At 42.3% G+C, this 27,428-nt stretch overlaps 2 protein-coding genes across 2 annotated transcripts; one reads left to right on the top strand and one right to left on the bottom strand.

The window, feature by feature from the left end:
• Positions 1-320: 320 nt before the first annotated feature.
• LOC123856478 (olfactory receptor 51I2-like) lies at positions 321-11,471 on the bottom strand. The gene is made up of 5 exons (XM_045892670.2): positions 11,397-11,471; positions 8,805-8,868; positions 4,443-4,496; positions 2,879-3,744; positions 321-371 (listed from the first exon to the last, which is right to left on the bottom strand). Exons 1-5 carry the CDS (start codon positions 11,469-11,471, stop codon positions 321-323), a joined length of 1,110 nt encoding a protein of 369 aa, XP_045748626.1.
• A 9,412-nt stretch (positions 11,472-20,883) lies between these two features.
• On the top strand, positions 20,884-21,825 carry LOC123856643 (olfactory receptor 51I1-like). Its single transcript, XM_045892792.2, is given in 1 exon segment — positions 20,884-21,825. A coding segment is annotated over 1 exon segment (942 nt).
• The last annotated feature ends 5,603 nt before the right edge of the window (positions 21,826-27,428 follow it).

Here is a 27,428-nt window from a genome sequence, read left to right as displayed (position 1 = left end):
TAATTCCATTGAAGGGCCCTACAAATGGATGTGTGTTTTCTCCATTCTGCATTACATTCTAGTTGAATGGGTCTTACTGTGAGGCATGGGGGTCAGGAATCCAATTGTACCATTAATCTTGTTCTAGTTTCTTCTGTCTGTCTCTTCATAGACCCAGCCAACACAGGCCCTGGGGGATGAGATTGGCATCCCTGACAAGGCCATGCAAAAGCATGACCTTTATTATCCAGAGACTTTTTTCCCACAGACCTCAATATAACCCCCATCCAAGCTTAGCTGAGCCAAGTTCAGTATTTAATTTTCTTAGGTGACCTAATTTTCTAAGGCAGAAGTAAGGGGCCTAAAATAAACGAAGTATACAATCTTCTTTGCTCCTTTTTAGTTGGCCAAAATCCAGATATTTTCCCATTTCAACAGGAAAAAATGTGGAGTTCAAAGAAAAGCTTGTTAAAAAGAGAGAGGAAATACGGTGGAGAGGAGCCAGAGGTGCTGATAGGAGGTTCTTATTCCAGTGTTCCTTGTCTTTTCTCCTTTCTACCCTTGGTTGCCAACCTGAGGCCTGTGGTCATAAGACTGTCTTCCTCTCTCTCCCCAGAGTGGGAATCGGTGAGTGTTTTCCACACTTTCATATAGAGAAGGTTCCCCAAGCTTTGCCTTTGCATGATAAATTACTATTACTACTACTACTACTACTATTATTAATTGAGGTGACAATATAGAGCTTCTTGTATGAATCAAATGGTCATTACTTGAACTGACTTTGAAGACCATAGTGTGACTCATTATTTCCCATTTGCAATCATGATGAGTTATGTTACCCAATCATGCCCCTAAAATAATTAGTTTAGTGGATAAGGGCACTTACATTATAAGTCTTTTATTTCACTTATGGGCATATATGGAAATCTGGATCACAAATACATTGTTTCCATTCAGAAATAATTCCCTCCTTCTGGTACCTGACACTTTTCCTTCATATTCTCTCAAGAAAGCTTCACAGAGAGAAAACTCTAGATGACTTTATGTTTATCTACTTGAGGTCTCCAGCCCAGTATTCCTGGTGAGTATGTCAGTCTCCACAGGGCATCTCCTTTAACTTAGTCTAAAGATTTTTTTTAAATTTATTTATTTGAGAGAGAGAGAATGAGAGACAGAGAGCATGAGAAGGAGGAGGGTCAGAGGGAGAAGCAGACTCCCTGCCGAGCAGGGAGCCCGATGCGGGACTCGATTCCGGGACTCCAGGATCATGACCTGAGCCGAAGGCAGTCACTTAACCAACTGAGCCACCCAGGCGCCCCTCCTTTAATTCAGTCTAAATGTAAACCCAAACCTCATCTGAAAGCACTCCAATTCTGCCAAGGAATTTTTTATTGTATCTTACCTCCCTGGTATCAAGGAAAGAGCATGCAGGAAAACCGACTAATTTAATGGAAGGTAAAAAATAATTATTTTGTAAGGTCTAAGTCATAAATTCTCTATTGCCTATCCCAGGGCTTTTTAGCTAGAAATTCTAGAAAGACATACTATTTGACATTTGTTATCACATCATTATATAGAAGAAAATTAAAATCCCAAGAAAGGAAGAGAAAGAGAAATCATACACTTAGTACAATGTCAAAATGAACAAAGGTTTATGGTTCAGATATTGAATATTGTTTTCCCTGTGGGAGGATGGATTGGTGAGCAGATGAAGGAAGCAGAGAACAATCTGGAGTTTCTTCTAGATGTCAGTCTTATTCAGCTTTCCAGGGTCATACATCTTATAGCAGATTCTGACTGTGCATCAAATTTCACTTTGTGAAGTTGAAACACTCACAAATAAGATGACAGTGAAGGCAAGGGGAAGGATAACAGTTGGAATGTTAGTAGTGAATGTTAGTAGTGAAGCCAACTCATCAGAGAGACAGTATTTGTAGGCATTGGGTACACATAATGAAGCCAGACAATTATTATTTTTTTATTTTAAAAAAATTTTTTACAATTTTATTATGTTATGTTAGTCACCATACATCATTGGTTTTTGATGTGGTGATCCACGACCCATCATTTTCGTATAACACCCAGTGCTCCATGCAGTACGTACCCTCCTTAATACCCATCACCAGGCTAACCAATCCCCCCTCCCCCTTGACAATTATTTTTTTTTTTTAAAGATTTATTTATTTTAGAGAGAGAGAGCAGGAGCACATGCATGGGAGTCGGGGAAGGGCAGAGGGATAAAACCTTCAAGTAGACTCCCCAATGAGTGCAGAACCAGACATGGGGCTCGATCTCATGACCCATGAGATTACGAACTAAGCCGAAAGAGATTCAGTAGCTTAACCAACTGAATTACCCAGGAGCCCCAGGAGACAGACAAGTATTGAGTCTCATCTAGATCACCTATTATCTGTATTACTCTGAAAAACTGACTTAATTCTCTACACCTTATGAGATTGTTATGAAGGTTAAATGGATTAGATCACATCATAATTGCAAACAGTACCTGACACTTTTAATGACTCAATGAATTAGTTAATATAATATTGGTAATAGTTACTGTAACAGAAAATAATCCCTAGATTATGTCAATCTTCCTCTGTAAAATGTTGTCTAATCACCTAATGACTCCAATATTTACCTCTAAATGAATGCCATTGAGGTTATTGAATGTACTAGTCATTTTTTGTTATAATTTCATAGAACCATTTTCTGATATTTTACTTTTCCTCTATATGTTTATTTTATTCTAGAGGATATAAAGATAATGATGATACAGTGATGATGATGAATAATGACACCATTGATGCCAACTTATGGCTCCAGTCAACATCAGATATTAAAAGCAAATATGAAAGTCACATTTTGATGGGGCAAAACATACGGATAATGGCTGGGCGATCTCCTTTGTCTTGGCACTATAAACGAGAGGGTTGAGCACAGGAGGGACAAAGAGGTAAACATTGGACATGAGGACGTGTCTGTAGTGTGGGGCATGCTTCCCAAAGCGGTGCACTACTGAGATCCCAATCATAGGCACATAAAACGCAAGTACAACCAAGGTATGTGACACACGAGTGTTGAGAGCTTTCAGGCGTTCCTTGCGGGAAGCAATGGCCATGACTGAATGCAGAATGAGCACATAGGAGAGGAAGATAAGAAACAGGTCCATGCCAAATGTGGATACAAGAACAAAGAGTCCATAGATGCTGTTGATAGTGATATCAGCGCAGGCCAGCTTTATCATGTCTGGATGCAAGCAGTAGGAGTGGGAAAGAACATTGGATCTGCAGATAGGCAGCCTCTTGAAGAGGAAGGGGAGGGGAAACAGGGTGATGAAGCTCCGAGCAGTCACAGCTATGCCTATTCCAGCACTAACTCCATTGGTGAGCACAGTGGCATAGTGCAAGGGATCACAGCTGGCCACATGGCGGTCAAAGCTCATGGCCAGCAGAATCCCTGACTGCATCATGGAGAAGGAATGAATGAGAAACATCTGGATTAGGCAGGCATCAAAAGCAATATTGTGGGCATTGAGGCAGAAGGTTCTGAGCACAGTGGGCAGTGTGGCCATGGACATGGCTACGTCACTGAAGGACAGCATGGACAGGAAGTAGTACATGGGCTCATGGAGGTTGGACTCCACTTGCACGGCTCGTAGGATCACAGTGTTGGCTCCGAGGGCCAGGGCATACATCACACAGAGCAGCCCTGCTAACCAGGAGTGAGAGCTCTCCAGACCAGGGATGCCAGTCAAGAGGAAGGAAGCAGGATGAGTGACACTGAACAGGCCCCCGGCAGGGGGAAGCCAGGGCACCTTGAGGACTTCTGAGAGTTGCCCTTACTGGAGGACAAGAAGCCAGGGAGTAGCACACACAGGGCATGAAGTATACACAGTGGAAACCGATGCCTTCCTGAAATCACTGGTTAGGGGAAAACACGGGCAAACTTCTTTTCTTCATATTTCCTGATCATCAGGCTACAAGCTGGGCTAATAACTCTCTGTCTTATAGATGAAGGAAGACACTGATAAATGTGTCACAGATCTCAATTAGGTACAAGAAAATCTTTAATTCTTATTACGTTAAGCTATATTATCTACAATTTTAATGTGTCCTTGGAGGAGCATTGAACAGAAATAAGTCCAAGTCCTAGGAAGTTAGTAAAAGGACACTGATAGTTGGAGTCCTCAGGAACTCACATTATTAACCCCTCACCACAGAGACACAGCCTCGGGTACTGCCTTACTCAGCTCTTCTTATAGTGACACATGTTACTGACTGCATTCCCAGAACTTAGGCACAGTAATTTTTCCGTTGGAGTGATTAGTTTGTATTCTCCTGTTATTCTGATGTTCTGGATGCTCTTTCACCTTCATTGCCTTATGATGGATGAAGATAGACAGGGCTGGAAGGCTTTCCATCTGGCAGAACTGTTTCAGGCCAAGGCACCCTCCTTTGGGAGAGGAACTCCAGAAATATTTTCCATTTCCCCTTCCTCTCCCAACCCTAACAAAGCTAAGCCAGAGTATAATCTCAGAGTCCTTGATGATCCGGATGGCGGAGGAAGGGCCCTGGGAGCCCCAGGTTTCTGAAGTCCCCAGAAATGCTCCCAAGAGGACTAATGCAGCATTATCACACTGGGAACATTCCTGGCATTTCAGAGGTGGTATAGGATTCGGATTGCCCTGTGGTTGACAAGAAGTCAGTGGCCACTCCTCTTCACGATTGATTGCATCCCTTTTGGTCATAGAGCTCAGTCTGTACATGCCTGTCTCCCTCTATGTGGTTGCTTGGGATCCACCCCTGATCCACACCACTCATCCCTTTTTTCTCACCCCTGACTACAATTCCTATTCTACATACAACCCTTAGTGAATGAATTTAGGGGGAAAATAACAGAAGACAAGTGAGCAAAAGTGAAGAGAACAGAAAGAAAAGGGAGAAGAAACCAGGCTTCAATGAGCAGGATTCTCTGCAGGCAGGACAAAAGCCAATCTGCATGTAGGGATCTAAGTTTTAGTGTTTGTGGAAAACAGGCTGCCTAACAGTCCCAGGATCACAGTCTTTCTCATCCCCAGTAGCGACTCACTTTATGGATTGTCTGGATGCATGTGAAGAAAGGAAATCAGTGAGAGAGAAGCAGCATGTATTGAGCACATTATGTACCAGATACTCTGCAAGCAACTTTATATCTATTTCCTCAGTTAATCCTTGACAGAGGTGGAGGCTCCTGGCTGTGAGCCTGACTCTCAGTGCGTGGCCAGTAGGTGGTAATGCCTCAATTTGAGTAAAGATATGTAAGACTCTCTAATAACTTCTTCAGTCTTTGAGGCAACATTAAGGGGCTGGAGAAGAAGTTGAACAGGAAAATAGAGTACACATTTCTGAATGGAGATTTCAAAGGTACTCTTGGACCAAGGAGATGGTCATAGGCAGATTCATGGGGCAAAGGAGATGCAGAAGTCCCTGTCTCCAATGCTGGACTCAAGTTCCTATGCCCCCAGAACTCAGAACCCTTCCTTTCTCTGCAGCCACATAGGAACCAGGTGGTTTAGGGGAAGGGGCGCTGGAGGGAGTGAGGAGCCCAGGGACTAACCTGGCTCCAGCTTACCCTGGCTGTGTGAGCTTGGAAGAGTCTAGTTCTCTTTCTGTGTGGAGCCTCTTCCCCCTTATCACTCCTTTTTTTGGGATATATTCTATGATCCTTTATGGCTCTGATGTTCTTTTACATTTTAATTTCTAGTCAAAGAGAGAATGCCTATGAAAGTTTGTTGTGCAAGAAGGCCCAGATAGGCAGAGATGGAGCTGAAGGATGAACAGAGTGCTCTTCTGATGAAACAGCCTTGAAATCAAGAACAGGATTAGAAAAAGATTAGAGATTCTTGGCTAAGTCCAGCTCCTGTAAACTTTAGGACTAGCTGATATCTCTACTCTTTTATCTCCTGGGTAACTTTTACATACCTTATCTCAGAATTCATAATCAAGTGCAAAGTGTTGTAATGTGTTCACTCAGCTCTTAGTCTGATCGATTTTGTAGACTGTGAACACCTTGCTCCAGGATTTCAGAAATTTGCCTGTGTTCTGAGGTGACTTTCCTCCCTGAACTGCTACAATGTTAAAGAGTCCTAGCAACATGGATGCCAAGGCCATTGAATCTGCAAGGTGAGCTATGTGCAGAAACACAGTGCATTACCCAGAGTTCCACAGTTGGTGGCTGTGCCAGTCGAGGGGTTTTGCACCTGCTCTGCTCACTCTACTATAAGCTCCTTTCTGCTAACCTCCAGGCACTCTCTCCCTCTTCTGCTCCCCCACCCGTTTCCCAGTTTCACTCTTAGAGCAGGGTCAGGAGAATCAGCTAGCTGCCCCCTCATGGATTTCAGAACTCACCAGAAGCCAGACAGAGGAGAGACACTGAAGGAACAACACACCCTTCTCTCTCTGTCTGCTAAAGTGAATTCATGCCTGCCCATTTTGTATCTAATTCTTTTTTTTTAAAAGATTTTATTTATTTATTTGACAGAGAGAGAGAGCACAAGTAGGCAGAGTGGCAGGCAGATGGAGAGGGAGAAACAGGCTTTCCGCTGAGCAGGGAGCCGGATGTGGGGCTCGATCCCAAGACCCCAGGATCATGACCTGAGCCGAAGGCAGCCGCTTAATGGACTGAGCTACCCAGGTTCCCCTTGTATCTAATTCTAAGCCTCTGAAGAGAGCAGAGTGATGCTGCTTTGTGTCTGAAAATTCACCAAGAGGGTTTTAGCCTCTAGAGGTCCTTAAAGACCATTGAGAATAAAGCATGCGTTCCTGTTTCTGAAAAAGAACCCAGCAATTAATTAGCCAATCCAATTCTCTACCCAGTGCAAGACACCATCAGTGATGGCTGGGCACGGGTGTAAGAGAAGAGTTCATTATCTCTTGGGTAATCCCAGGATTATGTAATGTGTTGACCAAGCCCAACAAATAAGATATAAGCAGAAAAATTTGCTTTACTGATCCCTTAAATGGATTGAATTGGGCTAGTTCTTTTTTCCACTCTGGATGAAAACTGAGTTTCCTAAGATTTTTGGTCACATTCAGATGATAGCACATCCTCTGGTGAGCCTCGTGGGTGTTCACAATGCACAGGCTGATGTAATGGTCAGACTTTCCAGCGTTCAGACTCACACCATTTCTCTTCTCCCAGCCCTCACTTGCTAACCATGGCTTTTGAAGTCCCCTTCTGAAAGGAAAGAGAAGGGACAGTGTATGATTCACAACCTATGAGTGTTTCAGTTGGCTGTTATCATGTTACTCTGTGTGTTAAATGTTTAGACCTGACTCTCTCATATTGTGTTTCATAGATTATCCATGAACCTTCTTTCCCTATTTTACTTTTCTTCACTTGATTTAAATGAATATTTATTTATTCTCTATGGCTGCTTATAACTTCATCCAAATATAGATCACCCTTGTAGAACCATATGCTCTGTTGGACTGGATCTAAGACAACGCCATGACAGCTGTCTCTAGCATACAGCTCATCCAGCTCAACCTTCCACCACTGCAACAAATACCCACCCCCAAACCAGCACTAGGCTCTCATTCCAACAGCATGGGAACTTTCATCTCTCCATTTAGATTTACAGGCATGAGTAAGGACCGAGTCTGCCATATCTCTCTTTCCCCAACTTTTGGGGGAAGATATGGTACCTTAGTAGAACCCTTGAGGTGCCTCTCTGTTGACCCAAGGTAAAGTGGGATATACCCCTCTATCCTTTTCTCTTGGGTTTGGGGAGTGATGTTGAAGACTTAGTTCTTTCTAATAAATCTAACCAAATCCTCTAATTCCCAACTCTTATAACTTTAATAAGGGTAGAATGTTTCAGTCACAGCACAATTAACCTTCAGGGCTGGATAATTCTTTGTTGTAATGTGATGTCCCTTGTGTGGTGCAATATTTTAGCAGCATCACTGGTTTTCACACAGCAGGTGCTCCACCCCAGTTATGACATCCAAAAATGCCTTCAGACATTACCAAATGTCCCCCAAGGGACAAAGCACCCTGGTGGAGAACCACTGAATTCTGAGAAGGAGTTTAAAGTTTAGCTAACTATTTCTGTGAAAACAAATTCCAAACTTCCCCATGGTTGTTCATTAAGAGTATAGTACTCATTGTCTTCATGCATTAGCCATTTTGAGATATGAAGAGTTCATTTAAACATTCTCTTCCATTTAAGGGTACATCTCAAAGTCCTGGCAGATTGGAGTATGTTCTCTCCAAAGGCCATTTTCTGAATTGCAGTTGTGCCATTTGGGATTTGCCTGTTTTCTTTTTCAAACCCTTCCCTCTGCAAGGATTGCAGCTTGAGTGCAGACAATGCCTTCATTGCTCCCCTTTCCCACCATCTTGGTTTACTCCCCAACTTAACAACATAGTTTAGAAAGAGGTCTTACCGCACCTGTTGCAGGTTCTCAAACACTACTCTAGTTCAGGTTTTGTGCCTCTGTCATTGTGCCCTATAGTTTTCTTTGCATGAAATTCTGCTACCTAAGCTCTTCCTGCTGAATCCCACAGCTGTAAGTTCATTATAAGCTTTATCTGCTCTTTGGTTCTTTTCTTAATGTGTTCTGCTTTTTGTGATGCCCTAGGTTCTTTTCATTTCTTCATTAAAGAATTTATCAAATACTACTGAAATCTCTACAACCTTAAATAAATTATGGACTCCAAGTTATATTCATTGCCTTATCCCCAGTACCTAGCTCAGTGCTTGGGTCTTGGTTTTCCTTTAGAATGAGTAGATGAAAAAGATTCTTACCAACTTCATAATCACAGAAACCATGTCTTACATAGGGTCTGGAACCTCTTTGTGTGGTATAGGTATTTATCAGCTGCTTTTGGGTTGGAATGAGCCTGTAGACGTATACAGATTCAGGGAAATAGCCAAAAATGTTCCCATAAATTAGCACTTATCTCATGTGGTCTAACGGTTTCATCTACATTTATTGACTCTCACTGGTTTTCAAAGTTTCTTTAAAACTCAGAAGTTGAGAAACATTTTCAGAGGTGAGAAATAATATGAGCAGTATGACCAGCCATTTTCAGAATATTACATGGAATTTGGAATCTATCACCCAAAGATTTGAACTTTATTCTGGTACAAGTGGATTTTTTCTCAAATACTTCCTTTTCCTTTATTATACCTGAAATGTTGCTGATGTTGTCAATGAGGAGATTTATTCACAATTTTCTCAGGCTATCACCACAAAACTCACTTTGAGGACTATGAAGAAGAAAGGTATCTGATTTCTTTCAATTCCCCCTAGTATATCTTGGGGGATCAGTAGTATTTGTTGAATAAAATGTGAATGAATAAATGAATTAGCCAAGCATAATTGTTATGTATTTACTCTATGCTTTGAATGATTAGAGCTTTCAGACTGTGGAATATGAATTCTGTATCCATATTAGTATCAATTGATTTATAAAAAATTACTCAAAACACTCTCTGCAAATAAAAACAAATACTCCTTATCTCATTAAATAATGAACCCTGAGGCAATGACATCATAAGATGCTCAACATCACTAATCATTAGGGAAATGCAAAACCAAGAAAATATCACTTTATACCTACCAGAATGGCTAGAATTAAAAAGTCAAGAAGCAGAAAGTGTTGGTAAGGATTTGCAGAGAAAGGAACCCTTGTGCACTGTTGGTGGGAAGTAAACTGGTGCAGCCAATGTGGAAAAAACATGAAGCTTCCTCCAAAAATGTAAAATGGAAATACCATATGATCCAATCATTCCACTATTATTTACTCCCCAAACCCCCAGACACTAATTTTTAAAGATCTAAGCACCCCTATGTTATTGCAGGATTATTTAAAATAGCCTATATATGGAAGCTGCCCAAGTATCCATCGATGGATGAATGATAAAGAAGATATGGTATATAATGGAATGTTACTAGCCATAAGGAAGGATGTGATCTTGTCATTTGTAACAACATGGATGGACCCGGAGGGTATTATGCTAAGTGAAATAAGTCAGACAGAGAAAGGCACATCCCACATGATTTCCATGTTATGGAATACAAAAAACAAAACAAACAAACAAAAGAAACAAGAGCAGAAACTGACCCATAAATACAGAGAACAAACTGAAAGTTAGCTGGGGGCAGGGCAGGTTAAGGATGGGCAAAATGGGTGAAAAGGAGTGGGAAATACAGGTTTCCACTTATTTAATGAGCAAGACATGGGAATAAAAGGTGCTGCATAGAAAATATAGTCAAGGGTATTTTAATAGCTTTGTAGGGTGAAATATGGCAGCTATACTTGTGGTGAGCATAGCATTACATATAGATTTGTTGGATCACTGTGTTGTACACCTGAAACTAATGTAATATTGTGTGTCAACTACACTCATAGAAAAAAATGTGAACTCTGCCATATTCCTTAAGCCCCAGGGGGAGTCTAGGAGTAGCTTGATCAGGTGGTCTGGCTAGGATTCTCTCATGAGGATGCATCTGGCTCTTGCTAGGGTTGCAGTCTCTGAACGTGGCTAGGTTTGGAAGATACACTCTCAAGCTCACATGGCTGTTGGCAGGAGGCTTCAGTTCCTGGCTGCACAACCTTGTCCACAGCAGTGTTCTTGACATAGCTTTCTCCAGAATGAATGATTTGAGGGTCAGCTGGTATAATGCCACACTGCTTTCTTTCTTTCTTTCTTTTTTTTTTTTTTTAAGATTTTATTTATTTATTTGACAGAGAGAGACACAGTGAGAGAGGGAACACAAGCAGGGGGAGTGGGAGAGGGAGAAGCAGGCTTCCCACCGAGCAGGGAGCCCGATGCGGGGCTCGATCCCAGGACCCTGGGATCATGACCTGAGCCGAAGGCAGACGCTTAACGACTGAGGCACCCAGGCGCCCTCTTTCTTTTATTTTCTGGTTGTTTCGAGTTCATGTTTGCCTCACACATGGTCATTTACTCCTTATTCTATTACGTATGAGTGTCATCGAGCCCACTGACACACAATGGGAGGGTATCGCCCAGGGGCTTGGACACTGTAGCTGACGATCTTGGGGGCAGTGGAGAAATAAAGGTTTCAGCAGGTAATGCTGATTATCAGAGTAATTTCCAGGCGCTTGAAGAAAGTATGATGACCTCAACGCTGAGAGGAAAAGAAAAAGGGGAAGTTCCTTGGATTCAGTGGTTATAAATCACGTGGTGGTCACACAGCTACTCCCCTTCCCTTTTTGTTCTCTCTCTGGCCCTCATTCTCCTTCTCCCCTTCCCATTACTCTCCTCCCTCTTGCTTGTACTCCTCTTTCTTCCAGACCTCCCTGTGTTTCTTCTCATTGTCTCATCTCTTCCTCTCCTCCCCCACCTGTCTTCTGCTCCCTGTTCCCCTCCACCTTCTCTCCCGCTTCTCTCTCCTGACCTTCTTCCTCAGCAACAGCGGGGACAGAAGCCCTTCCTCCTGCTCCACATGAGCAAACCCTATGCTGCAGCTCATGCGGCGCCTACCCTCCTGTTCACACTGCCAAGCACAACAACACATGATGAAACAAAACCCTGATTCTACACTGCCTGACTGGCTTGAAGCTTCCTCTGTTTATTCAAGCAACGCATGTGGAGCTTTGATTAAATGCTGGGCTGTGTAGAGCATGGTGGCAAGCCGGAGCATATCAATCATATATTCCTAGTTCCAGTTTTATTTTCTTCATCCCACTTTTCAGGCTCCGAAATTATCCTTTTTTAAAAAGATTTTATTTATTTATTTGAGAGAGAGAGAGCATGAGAGGGGAGAGAGTCAGAGGGAGAAGCAGACTCCCCGCCGAGCAGGAAGCCGGATGCGGGACTCGATCCTGGGAGTCTGGGTCCATGACCTGAGCTGAAGGCAGTTGCTTAACCAACTGAACCACCCAGGCGCCTCTTTGAAATTATCTTATAGCAAAGTTGGCCTACCTTTTAAGATATTGTAGCACACCAGTAAGTAGTCCATAAGCATTTGTTGAATGAATGAATTCATGATTCCTGCTCTGTTGGATGAAAATATTTTGAATGTGTTTCTTGCTTAAGCATCTGTGAAATTTTAGTGTCTGTTCTGTTCAGTTTTTTCTCATTATATGTAGAGTGTGTGCTCTGGTACTCCCACACTATGCCTTACTTTCTCCCTAACTGTCCTTTCACACAGACTGCAATGGATTCACTTGTTTTCTTTCTTTTTTTTTTTTAAAGATTTTATTTATTTATTTATTTGACAGAGAGGATGAGAGGAGAGAGAGAGCACATGAGAGGGGGGAGGGTCAGAGGGAGAAGCAGACTCCCCGCCGAGCAGGGAGCCCGATGCGGAACTCGATCCCGGGACTCCAGGATCATGACCTGAGCCGAAGGCAGTTGCCCAACCAACTGAGCCACCCAGGTGCCCCTCACTTGTTTTATTTCTAACTAGACCATAAATCCTCCCAGAGGAGGATTCCAGTGCTCCTGATCAGCATGTGTCTCCAGGCCCTGGCATAGGGCTTAGAATGTTTTATACAGTATCAACTTCATAAGTATTAGCCACAGTCTAACTCAGGAGACAAAAAACAGGGTCCAGAGACAGTACAATTGGAATATAACCACATCAGTTCCTTAAATGGAGAAGAAATAATGTAAAAAATTGTTGGCCAAATATTAGAGAACCCACAAGACAAAAAGGGAATGTGAAGGTATAAATTCCAAAAGTCACTTCCAACCTTAGGTCTGGGCAACAAAAGGAGGGGATGGGAATGTTAATTCTTACCAGATTGGAAGAGAAGCCCCCCAGAGTTGAAACTCAGATTTTGGAGAGTGGATGCTGTTTAGGTGGTGCTGGGGTCTCAAGAGTTCAGACAAGAGACCGTTGTGCCTGGAACTCACTCCCCTGGGATGGGTCAGTGAGGGTGGGAGGGGTCCTCCCTTGCGGGAGTCCAGCTCCTGCGGGGGTGGGTCTCTTGTAGGAAAGGACGGCGTCGGCAAATGAAGAGACACAGATAGAGGATCAGGTTGCAAGCATCTCCGCCTGACAGCCTCGGAGGAACTTTATTTATATGTTAGGATATTTTTGTTTTTCCAAATCTTAGATCATTTTCTGGATTACAGCCATAGCCTTCTTTCATTTTTCCTTTGTAATGATTAACATGACCTTTATTGATTTCCGCTTATTGACTTTCGCTAAAACTAAAAAACAATACGCAAAGAGAAAGGTGCTAGACAGAGCGTGACTGTCTTGTTATTTTGTTCTATAGAAACTAATTCTTCGTGGAATTAGTTTCGTTATGATTGCTTAGATAGGCGTAACTAAGGTGAGTAGTCACTTTATCATGAAACCCCAGAAATATTCCCACAATTATAAAGATTGCCATAAACAAAATGAAAGAGAATAGCAGGAGTCAGCTGTGGAGTCTCCTGTTTTCAGGATCGTCCCCCATACTTGGACCTTGTCAAACAGCATGAGCAGCTTGGCTCGCGCCACTCCCTGGCTTGTTCTGAGGTCTTTCATAGGTCATGGTAAGACTGGTTCTGGAGATGTGGAAAGCTGCAAAATGGAACTAATAATCCTATGGAACTAACCTCTCTGGTCCTTGGGTGCAGGGGCCACTGCCTGAGACAGGCACTGACAGAGACAGAATGCAAATCTTCTTTCCCACCCCTGCTTCCCCAAGCCTTCATTTGCAGATTTGGGGAGCTGGCTGGCAAAGAAGAAATGCTGTCTGCAGAGGCCTGGCCCCAGTATTACAAAGAGTCGTATATCAGGTTTGAGACAGACAGTAACATAATAAACAGCACAATGAAACAATGAGCTTAATCCTGGGAATTACTTACACAGGTTTCAAAAGAGCTGAGAAACTGACCAGCAGAAGGTAATAAAACCTAGAGGTTTGCAGCAGCAGAAAACCACTGACTGCAACCCCCGGCGGGGAGGGTCACTGGTGGTATTGCTGGAGCTGCAGCCAAGGTGACCTTGCCCCGTGGAATTTGGAGCCAAGGCAGAGATGCAGACCCCTGCCAGTTACTTAGCTTCAGGCAGGAGAGTGGAATGAGTGACCTTCCCCCTGTCTGCTGACGCTCTGGACACCTGAACCCATCTCATGCTGGAGTCTGCGATATTCATGTAAGGACAGGAGGAAGAGCTACAGAAGGGTGAGTAGTGCATCTGAGGGTAAACAGGCCTATCCTTGGTACCGAAGAGAAGCATAATTCATTCGTTCACTGCAGGGTGATGGTATCCCTAGCACTCTAAGATCCATGATCCCTCATGGACTTCCATCCTCACAGCCAGCACCATGGAAGGGGTCGACTCACTGTAATGTGTTGAGGATGAGAGTAGTTGAGCTTCTAGTGTTCTGAGGGGTAGAAATTCTGTTTATAAGACCTTTTCTCTCAAAGCCAGATAACCAGATTTCTCAGGTGACTGCTCCAAGATTGGCACACAATCAAAGCTCCTGAAATCCTTAAAGCCTTACCAACTCAAGTAGAATTCATGACTCTTTCTTTATAGCATTGTTTATTTCTACCATGAAAGCCGTGATAACACTTTGTTATAGTTGGCTCTGCATGGATCCGTAGCCTACACTGCAGAGAACAGTCTGGGGAAGGAGCCAGATGCGTCTAGGATGGGGCACAGGGATAGTGGGGAGTGTTTCCTTGTTAAACATAAGGAGCTGACCTTGGGACAAAACAAGCTCCAGCTGTAAATTGGATTCTTTAACCATATGAAAAGAAATAAATTATCTAAGTACATGAATGTATCCCAGAACACATATAAGTACTGAGTTTATACAAGAGATGATCAGAGTTGGTTTCAATGGGGACTAGAGATGGTTGAATTTTCACTGCAGTTTTTAATGTGGTATGTTCTTTTTTTTTTTTTAAGATTTTATTTATTTATTTGACAGAGAGAGACACAGTGAGAGAGGGAACATAAGCGGGGGCAGGTGGGTGGGAGAGAGAGAAGCAGGATTCCCATCGAGCAGGGAGCCAGATGCGGGGCTTGATCCCAGAACCTGGGATCATGACCTGAGCCGAAGGCAGACGCTTAACGACTAAGCCACCCAGGTGCCCCAAAGTGGTGTGTTCTTTCAGAAGAATGGTCTATGTCTTACTCCATTTGTTTTTTATTTTATTATTCATATTGTTTTTTTATTCATATTGTTTTATTATTCATATTGTTTGCCACCATCAGGCAAATACCCTTTGCCTCAGTTTCTCCCACCCCCACCACCCTCTCCTGTATCCATCCAGGGGCAGGGCCAGAGTCAAAGCTAGTGGGTGGGACTGGGGTTGGAGAGCCATGTTGAGCAGTCCCTTGGAGACACCTTGTTTTATCAGACCCTTGGCTTGGGGCACCTTCCTTCTCCACGGTGGGACACCTGGCTTCTGATTGCTTTGTCGTCCCTGTCTGGTGGTGGACAATGGGCCAGGTGGGCCAGAGCTGGGCTAGGTTGACCCTTGGCTCTGGCGGAACTTCCAAGTCCCTCCCAGTGAGTCAGGAATTGGATGGGGGTGTTGGGCCTGGTGCTGAGGTGTAGGGGATTCTCCCATGCCCCTTCTGTATGAGTTCTGACAAGGATCGGCATACTGTAGACCTCCAGTTGGAGTGGGCTGCTTCCCCAAGTAGTTAAAAAAATTCCGAACATTTTATCACGTACAATTTCAAACACACAGAAAACTTGAAATAATTTTACAGTGAACATCGGTCTACTTACCACAGATCCTTGGTATTTTATTATGCTTGCTTTATCATGTATCTACTTATGTAGCCATTCCTCTATCACCCATCAGTTCATTTATATTATTGATCCATTTCAAAGTAAGTTGCAGCATTAATGCACTTGTCCCTAAATAGGTCAGCATTCTTATCATTAACTGAAGTTTAGTATTTTGTGTAGTTCTTAGATTTCTTTCAGACATATAATGCACAGAACTTACATTCGATAAGTTTTGATAAATGCATTGATTTTCTTGTGAAATATGTTTATGACCTATTTCTAGGTAGTCTCTGAGGCATATTTGCACTGTTGAATGGATCAGTTTTTTAGTATTTGTCTTCTTTGCAAGAATAGGCACTGTTATTCTGTATAACATCAGCTTTGAGAATAACACCTGGAGGAGAATAATGCTCAAAAATGTGGGGCTTTACATTTTTTTTTTTTTTGCTTGGTTTTATTTGAATTGAACTAAGTTTGTAATGTTTAGGCTCCATACAGTGTTGGAGTCAAAGGAATGCTTAAATAAGAAGCATGCTGTGGATGCTGACATACATTTGTACAAAAAATATGCAATGCATTTAAACTCCATATATGAATCCATGAATAGATGTAGTGATGGGAAGTCATTGGGGATTTTGTTGATCTCTTAATGGGAATGTAGATATGTTTGAAATGTATACTTTTGGATATGTGATCATGCGACTATATTTAAAATATATTGTTTCTTCAAGGATGCCTATGAGTCTCCAACAATTTCTAAGATTATGTCTATAATCTACATGAGTCTTTATAATTAATGTAAGAATACAGAGATTCTGGTGTGTGTTTGGTGTGTCAAGATATGTGATTGGTGATTAGAGAATAGGGCAATTGAGCATATTTATGTTTATCAGTTTGTATGTGTATGGATTGAAAGGAGGCAGTGAGAATGTTAGTAAATAAATGGCTGAATATGTCTAGCGCTACATTTGTGGGAGTCTCAGAATGTCTAGGACTACTCATGTTTGTGTGCATACATGTGTTTGTATCCCCTGAGCAAGGACAGATTAACATAGTAATGGATATGGATGATGACATCAGGATGATGAGGCCAAGAACGGGATTCTCCTGGGAGCGATTCTCATATGGCCCAACTCACTACTCATAGATACCACCTTCTCTATTATTTCTATTTTCCCTCCTCCCATCACAAACAAACAAGCTCTGGGATTCTAGGATAGTCATAAATTTATGAGTCCTAGGAGAGTGAGCTGATACTACTCTCCCAGCTGGACTCACAGACCAATACATCCAGCTACAGAGAAAAGAACCATCTGCCACCCAGTGAGTGCCCTTCCTTTGGATTGCCCACGTGGGCTCCTTATTTAGAAGGTGTCCCAAGCTTTAACACTCTTACTGAAACTTCAGACTGACTCTGCCCCTCGTATTTCCCATCCAAACATAAGCCTAATCAGTTTGCTGGCAAAGTCAAGGATCACAGATTCTGATGCCAGGTCTCATCTTAACCAAAACCCTAAAACCAAACCAGATACCCTTAAAGTTAAAGAGATCTAGATGCATCAGATCTAGATTTTGTCCTCTTTCTATTCTATGATTTTGTTTGCCTGCAATTCGAATTATTGTTTCATATCCTTAACTGTTGGGTATGCAGCTGGAGACAAAGATCACAGAACCGAATGAATTGAAGTCATTCAACCATGTGGTATTCAACCTCAGCTAGATTTCTAGGATTGAGTATGTCTTGGGAATATAATTGGTGGCGATATTACTGTGGGTCCGTTAATGCTGATGTATTATTTGTGGCACTGTGTGTATATGTGCACGTGTGTGTGTGTGTTAGTAAGCCTGTGTTCTGGAGAGTATACATACGAGAGGATATTTGAAACTCATTGTATAATGTCAGTGAGTAGCTATGAGTCTTCCTAAATTCTGTGGTTGTGATGGTGTTGTGTGTGACCAAAGGAGTGCATGGTAGTTTCTGTCTGTGTGATGTGAGATAGTCCCCGTGGATATCTGAGTTCTTAAGTGTGTGCAGGAGTATAAACATGTATATTTAATGTCACCTTTGTGTGACCATGTGTGTGTTTATGCTCATCCACATCCTGTGCAAAAGAACCACATTGTTGTGTCTCTCTCCATCTTCTTGACTTTTCTTCGTAAAGGTTAGCCACACTTAGGAATCCTTAACTGACACCCTTATGGTCCAAACAATGAAAAAAAAAGTTTGTTAGGTGGTGGCAGAACATGTTTTCTTTGGGGTAGAAGTTTTCAGAGTTGCTTTCTAGACCAAGGAAAGTCTGGAGCATGGATGAAATATGCCCTCCTGGTTTACCTAAATTTGCATACCAGGATTTAAGGACAGTGGGGAGGGTATATCTATCTTGTGAGAGAGAACTTAGTATCTGTTGGCATGCTTAAGAGTCTTTCCATTTCTTCAGTATGTGGAAATAATCTTGGAGTGAAGATGATTAAAAAAACAAATCTGGATAGGTTGGATTTGAGAAGACTTCTTAGAGACATTACCTTTAAACCTGGGTCAGGAAAAAGAGAGATGTTTAGAGGGGGAGTAGGGAAAAGTAATCCTACCAGTTAAAGGATTCCTTTGGATTCTCATTTGGATGAGAGAAAACAAAGGAATAGACAAATTCCTTCTCATGGTCCACATACTTTCAGGATTATTATTAATATCTGGGTGTTATCCAGCCTCTGGGCACCATATTTCACTGTATTTACTAAGAGGACTGGGAAAAAGATGGAAATTCTAGAAAGTCAAATGAATAAGGAGTTGTTATAAGAAAATAGGGGAGTCATTATGCCTAAATTCCAAAGCGGAACTTATTTTTTAATTTTAAATATAGATTTTTCCAGTTTTATTGTGATATTATTGACATATAGCATATGTCAGCTTAGAGTGTACAGTGAGACAATTTGATACACGTATATTGTGGTGCAAAATGAGCACCACAATAAGATTAGTTAACACCTCCATTCCCTTACATAATTTCCATTGTGTGTGTGTATGTGTGTGTGTGTGTGGTGGTAACATTTACTATCTACTCTTTTGATGACTTTCAAGGGTATATTATAGTATTGTGAATTATAGTCATTCTGCTATTATTAGATTCACAGAATTTATTTATCTTAGAGCTGGAAGCCTGTACCCATTGACTAATATCTCCACATTTCCCTCACCACCCTCACTCTCAGCCTCTGGCAACCACCATTCTATTCTCTAAAGATTGGAGCTTTGATTTTGAGATATCAAATACCATGGAAATAGTTACAGAGATTATTGGATTAAGGCTAAGAAGCCTTTTTTATTTTTTAAAGATCTATTTTTTTATTTGAGAGAGAGGGAGAGAGAAAGAGAGAGAGAGAGAAAGAGAGAGAGCATGAACAGGAGGGGCAGAGGGAGAGGAAGAGAGAATTCAAAGCAGACTCCATGGTTATCATGGAGCCCAGCGCAGGCCTCAATCTCACAACACCCAGATCACAACCTGACCTGAAACCAAGAATTGGACAGTTAACTCACTGTGCCACCCAGGTGCCCCAAGGCTGAGAAGAAGTCCTTTATGATATGGTTTTCTCAATCTGCACCATTCTGACTATTGTTTATTTTTCCTGGAGTTAGACTGACACTGCTTAAGGAGAAAGACAAAGAGGAGTCAGTAAAGAAGCTACAGAAAGAGATGTCAAGTAGGAGGAAATGGAGTTGCCAACAATATTAACTCTGATGGAGAGCTCACATGGATGAAGAGAGAGTGTTTTCATTCAGTTTAGCAACAAAGAGGTCACTGGTGAGCATAGAGAAATTCATTTCAGTTGGGAGGGGGAAGTGTGGAAACCACAGTACAATAAATTGAACAGTAATAGAAGGTAAAGTCAATAAGTTTGAAACCCTGACTTTCAGGATCTCAGAATGGAACTGGAAAAGCAGACACATAAACAAGCCCCCTTTCCATGGCAGAGAGACAGTGTTTCAAGGAGTCTGACTAAGAATTAGGGAAGGTAATAATGAGGCAGCAAGAGAGGGAAGGTTATATCTTTATGATGGTCTGTCTGGTCTTGTACATGCTTATTGCCTGAAGGGAAAGAGACAGAAAAGGAGAAACTGAACTTGCAGTAAAATAGACTAGTGGGAGAGGTTTCTGAAAGCGATAGCAGGAAATGGAATTCTGGAGGTGGAGGGCCTGGCTTTAGACAAGGGCATACACCTCTTTCTCAGAAACCAGTGGGTAAGAACAGATAAAGATGTGAGTTTAAAATTTAGGTGGTGGTAAAATGACTCTGTAGGTCTGTCTCTGTCTTTTCTAATAAAACATTTGCTTCTTTGGTTTTATCCAGCTGTACACCCAGAAGTTTGGTTACAGAATTATAAAAAGTTGAGGTTTCAAGTATGAATGTGAAAGAGAAACAAAGAGAAGATGAGAGTACCAGTCCCAGTGGGAGAGTGGGTCAGAGAATAAGTGAGGAGGAGCTCATACACAAATAGGCCAGGATAGTATGGGAGAGTTATTGAGACACTGAGAGCACTATAAGGGCATGAGAAGGTAGGACAGGTGGAAGGTAGAAGACTATTGTAATAAAGTAGAAAATAAAGGAATTTCAGATTTTACAGGTGGAACAGTTTTTGGTGATGACACATCCAGGGATAGCTGTGGGACTGGGAGACTGAGGAGAAGTCTGAGTAAAGGCTATTGAAGCTGTAAGTTCACGGGGTAGAAGAGTCATCTGCAGCATCACCCAAAGGGTTCTCAAAGGCATGAGTGGTGTTTCCTTTTCCCTGTTTATCTTAATTTCTATTTGTCCTAGATTTCTAGAAGATAGCTTCTGGGGTGAGATGGGGGAAATGAAGGGATGATGCACTTTAAGGTGAAGATTAGGGGGCATCATTCATGTTGCCTCCTACCTTGTTGCCTTACCACGTCATAGGCACTCCCTGATCATCACACTTTCATGGAGTTTCTACCACGACCTAGACAGGGTACTGCGCACCGGTGATACAGAAATGAGTTGAACCCAGTTACTATTCTCAGAGAGCTCATAGTCTAATGAGAGAAACAGAAACATAGACAAACACTTTCCATCTCTAACCTTTTGTGTTGGAGACAGGATGTCTGAAAGAAAGTGAAGAACTCCCCCAACACACCCTTTGGGGCTCACCCTCCATCTGTATTCTCCCACCTGCCTGCCATGTTGAGCCTCAATGAAACCCCCTTCCGGCCAGCCACACTCCAGCTGACAGGCATTCCAGGGATGCAGACAGGCTATGCCTGGGTTGCCCTGGTTTTCTGCATCCTCTACCTGATTTCCATCATAGGCAACCTCAGCATCCTCACTCTGGTGTTTTGGGAGCCTGCTCTGCACCAGCCCATGTACTACTTCTTCTCTATGCTCTCTCTCAACGATCTGGGGGTGTCCTCTACACTTCCCACTGTGCTTGCTACCTTCTGCTTCAACTACCACCATGTTGGCTTCAATGCCTGCTTGGTTCAGATGTTCTTCATCCACACTTTCTCTTTCATGGAATCAGGCATACTGCTGGCCATGAGCTTTGATCGTTTTGTGGCTATTTATGACCCACAACGCTATGCCACTATGCCCACCAATAGCCGCATCTTGGCTATGGGCCTGGGCATCCTTGCCAAGAGTTTCATCACCTTTTTCCCTTTTCCCTTTCTGGTAAAATGACTGCCCTTCTGCAAGGACAGAATTTTGCATCATTTATACTGCCTCCATCCAGATCTCATGAAAGTGGCGTGTGGAGACATCCATGTTAACAACATCTATGGGCTCTTTGTGGTTATTTTCACCTATGGCATTGACGTGGCATTCATCCTGCTTTCCTATGCATTGATCCTGAAAGCCGTCCTGGCCATCACATCCCAGGAGCAGCGGCTCAAGGCACTCAACACCTGCATGTCACACATTTGTGCAGTGCTGGCTTTTTATGTGCTCATAATTGCTGTCTTTATGATCCATCACTTCTGGAAAAGTGCCCCACCTGTTGTTCATGTCATGATGTCCAGTGTTTACCTATTTGTACCCCCCATGCTCAACCCCATCATCTACAGCATGAAGACAAAGGAGATACACAGAGGGCTCTTCAAAATCCTCCATAAATCCCAGATTTGAGGAAGACTACTAAGAGAAGTCTTTTGGAGAAAAGACTAGGGCTGTTTTGCCAGCTTTAGGAATGTTAAAACACAGGGAGCTTTAATCCAAGATCTTGAGAGCTATGAATATGGAACTAAGAGAACACTTGACTCAATAAAATGTCGTAAATATATACTGAATATTTACCATGTGAAAAATCTTGAGCTAGTCGCTAAGAATGTTATAATGGTGAACAAGGCATATTGTTAAGTAAGAGATAGACATATCAAGGGAAAAACATAAAAATGAGTACAGATGCCCTGAAAAATGTGTGGCATATGTGGAAACAATGGAATTTTTACCGAGCAAACAGGCTGAGCACAAATAATCCTACTACCACTCAGAGTGAGGGAAATGATAACCATTAGACACAAAATTCTGTGGAGGCTTGATGCTGCATGCACAAGAGAAGACCCATTTGGTTTTCGGAGATCAGGCTAAGACTGTGTGTCTGTGTGTGTCTGTGTGTGTGTGTTTATATAAAGTACTTTGTGAAGGATGAGAAAGGTTAGGGTACTTGATACAGGGTGGTAGGAAGAAGAGAAGGTAATGATCTTAGCATAAATAACTGCCTGAGAAGAAATCTTTAGGCAAAGAAAAGGCTAGAACCTTACTGTTCCAAGTGTGGCCCAATGAACAGCAGCATTGGTATATCTGGTAGCTTGTTAGAGAAACAGATCTTAAACCTCACACAAGACCTATTGAATTCAAATTGTATTTAGTAAGATCCATGGGTGATTAAAGCTTGAGAAGCCCAGTGCTACTCTTTCAAACACCACTAAGGTAATGCCCATGTGATGTGTAACAAAAATAACAAGACTCATGAGTTCCAAGGGTCTGGAAAAGTGGTTCTCAAAGTGTGATTCTCAGACCAGCATCACCAGCAACGTTTGGGAACTTGTTAAATGTGCATATTCTCAGGTCCTTCCTCAGGTCTCCTGAACCAGAAACTCTGGGAGGTGAGGTCCAACAATCTGTGTTTTAATAAGTCCTCCAGGTAATTCTGATATAATTCTCAAAGGTTGAGAAGCTTTAATCTAGAATATTGTCCTAGAATATTTAGAATTGCAAACAACTTTGTTTAGACAAAGGGAAAGTTTCATATTGAGAAACTTGGGAAGCACGATCTTGAGAAGATTGTGGGTGGTTTTATTTAAAAAGATATTTATTTATTTATTTATTTATTTATTTATTTATTTATATTTCTTTAAAAACTTAGGAAGGTTTTTGTTGGAGGTTAGTCAGGTAGGCAGCTTCTATTGGCAATACCAAAATTGCAGACCCCCAGGAGGAAAGCAAGTGCTCAGCATAAATCACATCATTTGCATAAACAGTTTAGGCCTAGTGAGTCACTCTTAAGTTTGGGTGGTGGGAACACCCTGGAGATCCAAGTTCCCAGATGCCAACTGAGGGCCACTTTGCAAGATGACCACTCTCAGTGTAAGCTGTCTTGGGGCTGCTATGTTAACTCTTTCTACACACCTAACACCCAACTGATAAAGATTCTCTTCAGTAGAGTCAAGCTTGTGCCAGGAGTAAATCTGAACATAAGTGAGGTTTTCATGGTGAAGAACAAAACATCCTTGAGAAGGTTATTCCAAGAAATTTGGCATAGGTGATTCCACGAAGGATGAAATCAACTACTGGTGTTGGTGGTGATCTGGGAGAATGGATTTCTGACATTCATCCGTACTTGTAGAACAGAAAACTTAGTTGAAGATCCTGTATATCGTGATGCCACAAAAGCACTCAATGAAGAAAGAGCCTGAATGTTCCACCTGTTTAAGTAAGAACCACTGTCCCCTGGGTTTTGAGGACTATAACTGTTTCCAGCATTTGCTCATGTGAGTCTGCTCTGTCTTGTGAAAACTCTCCCCACATGCACATCCTTGAATTAATACAAGATCAGAGGCAGCAGAGAGGTTATTATTACACTGTGGGTGGGCATACAATGTCTGAGGGCACTTTGGCATATGCGTATTTACTCACAGTGTCTCACAATTAAAAGTCCCCAAATGATCCCCAGCAAGGGTCTGCTCCAATTGTTCTACTCGGTTGAGATCTTGTTACAGGGCTCCTGGCTTTCAAGGAGTGGCAGACTCACTTCCCTTTCCCCTGACACCCTTGCCCGAAGGTTAGTTCAAAGATAGTGTGTGCACAAACAAGATTTTATTTATTTTTTTTAGAGAGAGAGAGCAGGAGGAGGGGCAGAGGGGAAAAGAGAGGGGCAAGTAGACTCTGCGCTGAGCGCTGAGTCTCACCTGGGCCTCTATTTCATGACCCTGAGATCAGGACCTGAGCCAAAATCAAGATTCAGATGCTTAAACTGAGCCACGCAGGTGCCCTGTGGGTGGTTTTTAAAGCTGGGGGAGACTGAGTGCAGGACAGAAGCTTATGGTGCTGCGGTGAAGGGAAATACAGATTTACAGCCTTTTATCTCCATGAGGTGGTGTGGGTGGAACACTGAAATAGCTTCGCAGAAGGATTTGATGAACAATCCCTAGCCATTCCACAGTAACTCTGTACAATCATGTGATTCCCTTCTTTACCCCCCAATTCTCACCCCATGCCATCACAACCTTCCTGGAATCCAAAATTATGGTAAGCTCTAATTTTAAGTCTGCTCTCTAGACAATTAGAACCTAGGGGGAAAAAAAAATTAGCTGTTTGTCACAGTGGGATGTGGGACCTTGCCAGTTGTCAATGGGATTTCAATGCATGCTAGTCCCCTGAACAACACCTCTCTGAAGCTTCTCTTTCTTTTCTACAAAGTCTATGATCTTCTTTCTAAAGAGCACATTCCTTTTTTTAGAAGGGATATGCCTACTCTGGTTATATTCTTCTACCCAAACATGTACCTGCATTGTGCCCATCTTTGCTCTGCTCTATTGTGGAAAATCCCACTTATACTCCACAGGGCATATTTATTTCTCTATTTAAGCTTAATGGGGAAAGTGTTTCATAATTTCCCCATAGATAACTTTTAACACTTATAATAAGTCCCTTTTGTTGAGATTTGTACAGATGTTATATTTAGTATTATCACTCCAAACGAGTACTTAGGGTTTCTGTTGACTTTTCCTGTCAATTAATAGAAACAGAAACTGAGTCTTAAAAAAGGACTTTTCAAAAATCAAAAAAGAGATAATGACAGTCAAACCTAAAATCCTGCACCTAGCACGGTGTTTGATATACCCAGTACATATTAATTCAGTGAACAACCAAATGACTAATTAAATAAATGAATAAATCAGATCTGATCTGAGGCATGTTCCTCATCATATTGTCCCTAATGACATAGCTAGAGTCACTTGGCTCTATGACTTCTCAAAGTCTTGCCCCTACTCACCAGGGGCTTATGCCCAATCTGCATTTTTTAGGTCTCTTTTTCCCCCAGTGATTCTCTGACCTTATTCACAATTGTAATCTGCATTTTCTTGAATTGCATTTCCTGGTTCCCAACTCATTCATCTGACCCAACCAATTCTACAATAGTGGAAAGCAGGAAGTCTCTTAAACTGCCTCTCTGAGATACTTCAAAGTTCCTCATGGGGAAGGGGGAATTTTCTCTATATCCACCTCTGTTTGCTTTCCCCATGTATCCCACCCCTTGATTAAAAAAGGCGGGGAGAGCTCTCCTGCTATGCCTTCTTTAAATATATCTATACCCTATTTGAAACTGGAACAAGGTTGAGGTCAACTGAAATACTTAGTGGGAAGTCTAGATATTTGGGAAATAATTTATTAGGGGAATCTAAAATTGGGGACTCCAGCAGAACTTATGATAATTATCATGTGAGGAACAATCACATTTAAAACTGTCACTTTCTTCTTTTCATTTGAATATCTACCTTTATAGATAGGTACTAACTTCCTTATGAATTGGGTCCCAAGTTGAAGAAATGCTAATCTCTTGAAATCATGAAGCTGGTAGATGGTAAAACTAGGACTCAAACCTACATCTGTGTGACTTTGAGCCCTACAGTCTTTCAGTATCCTGGGATGTCTCTCCTGGAGGAGACCTCGGAGCTTGATGAGGGGTTGAGTGCAAGGGATGGGAGTGAAAATTGAGTAGGGAACAGCTATGATGAGTAGATGAAGGCAGCTACAGTCATATCCCTTATTGGTTAAATCCTGGGCTCCAAACTCTCTTGTGCTCTCAGTCCTGGAGTTTGCCCACGGGGGTCTAAGTTTTAGGTTCTGTCTGAGATATAGGTTTTAAGCCCAGAATTTGAGGATGTAGACTCCTGGTTCTGGGCTGAGAGCTCCAGTTTCAAGACTGGATAATTGAGGGCCAAGAGGATGTTGCCATGGAGCTTGGGGGGATTTGTTTTCATTCTCTTCATCACAGGGAAGGAGTTGGGATTTTTATTTTCTGTGTGGAGAGAGGGAAGTGTAATTAAGGGATGTGTTTTTCTTTTCTTTCTGTTCCCAAGGTGAGATCTGATCCCCCTCCTTTTCCCATCACCAGCTCAGCATCACCCTCAGGCACACCAGGCCAGGGCCCAGTGAGAGTGGGGACTCTCACTCAGATATATAGAGTCTGCCTCCTCTCTTGGTTACTGCCTGCCTAAGGCTTATTTTCATGTCCTCCTGAGCTCTGGCCTACACTCTTTCAATCTCACTGCCATTTCACAAAGCTCTCTCAGGTGAGTTTGCATCTCCAGGTATGTGTGCAAGAGTATGTTTTGGTCTACAATTCGATTTGTGCCTCTGAGGTTCTCCCTGTCTCTCATGTCTCTGTATCTTTGAATGAGTCTCTGTCAAGGCACATATGGGCTGTGTATTCACTGTAATTTGTTTGGCCTGTGATGGAGAGGTTTAAGAAAAAATATCCCCAGATCTTATTTTCATGTAGGTTTCCTACCAGTAGAGTAATGTTTGTTCAAATGTTCCTGTGTCTTCCCACACACTTTCAGATAGGGTGATGGAAAGTGGCTTAGAGAAAGACACATGATCACATGGCAGGGGTTGAGAGCTGACCTTTCTTGGGCCCCACATAGATTCACAGCCCTGATATTCTCGGTGTCAATGAATGAGAGAGATCTTGGCAGGCTGGACATCAGGCCTGAGGGCAGAGAGCTGAGAAAGGCAGAAAGGACCTTTAATCCCAATTCAGCAGATGCTGGAATTGTCCCTCCAGTATTCCCATCAAAGATTATTCAGTCTTTGCTTGAACATCTCCACTGACTGGAAGATTATCATCCTATTGTGCAGCTTTGACTCTTAGAAAATCTTCCTTGCCTGGGCTCAAGACTGTCTCCATGTGATCTCCGCCTATCACTCAGCACCTCTTATACCCACTCCCACACATCTCTACCTCTTCTCTGTCTCCTTTTCTCAAGACATCACTGGCTCCTTCCACGCCCTTTAAATGACTTGATCCCCTTGCCTTTGAGTGTGATCCAGCTGGTTTAACTCTAATCTAGAGTATGGGACCCAGAACTGAAAGCACTTCAGTTATGGTCCTGAGCAGTCTGTTCATGCTTTTATTAATTCATGATTTCTTAAGCATGTCTATGTGTTAGAATTAGGTGACGTACTAGGAAAGTAAGAATGAACTAGGCACAAGTCTGACCCTA

This window comes from Mirounga angustirostris, unplaced genomic scaffold, assembly GCF_029215605.1.
Source record: "Mirounga angustirostris isolate CCGP_5_RB_7025 unplaced genomic scaffold, mMirAng1.0.hap1 SCAF_13, whole genome shotgun sequence".
Classification (NCBI taxonomy): Eukaryota; Metazoa; Chordata; class Mammalia; order Carnivora; family Phocidae; genus Mirounga; species Mirounga angustirostris.
The sequence above is the reverse complement of the archived record's forward strand: the minus strand, read 5'-3'. Positions and strand labels throughout refer to the sequence as shown.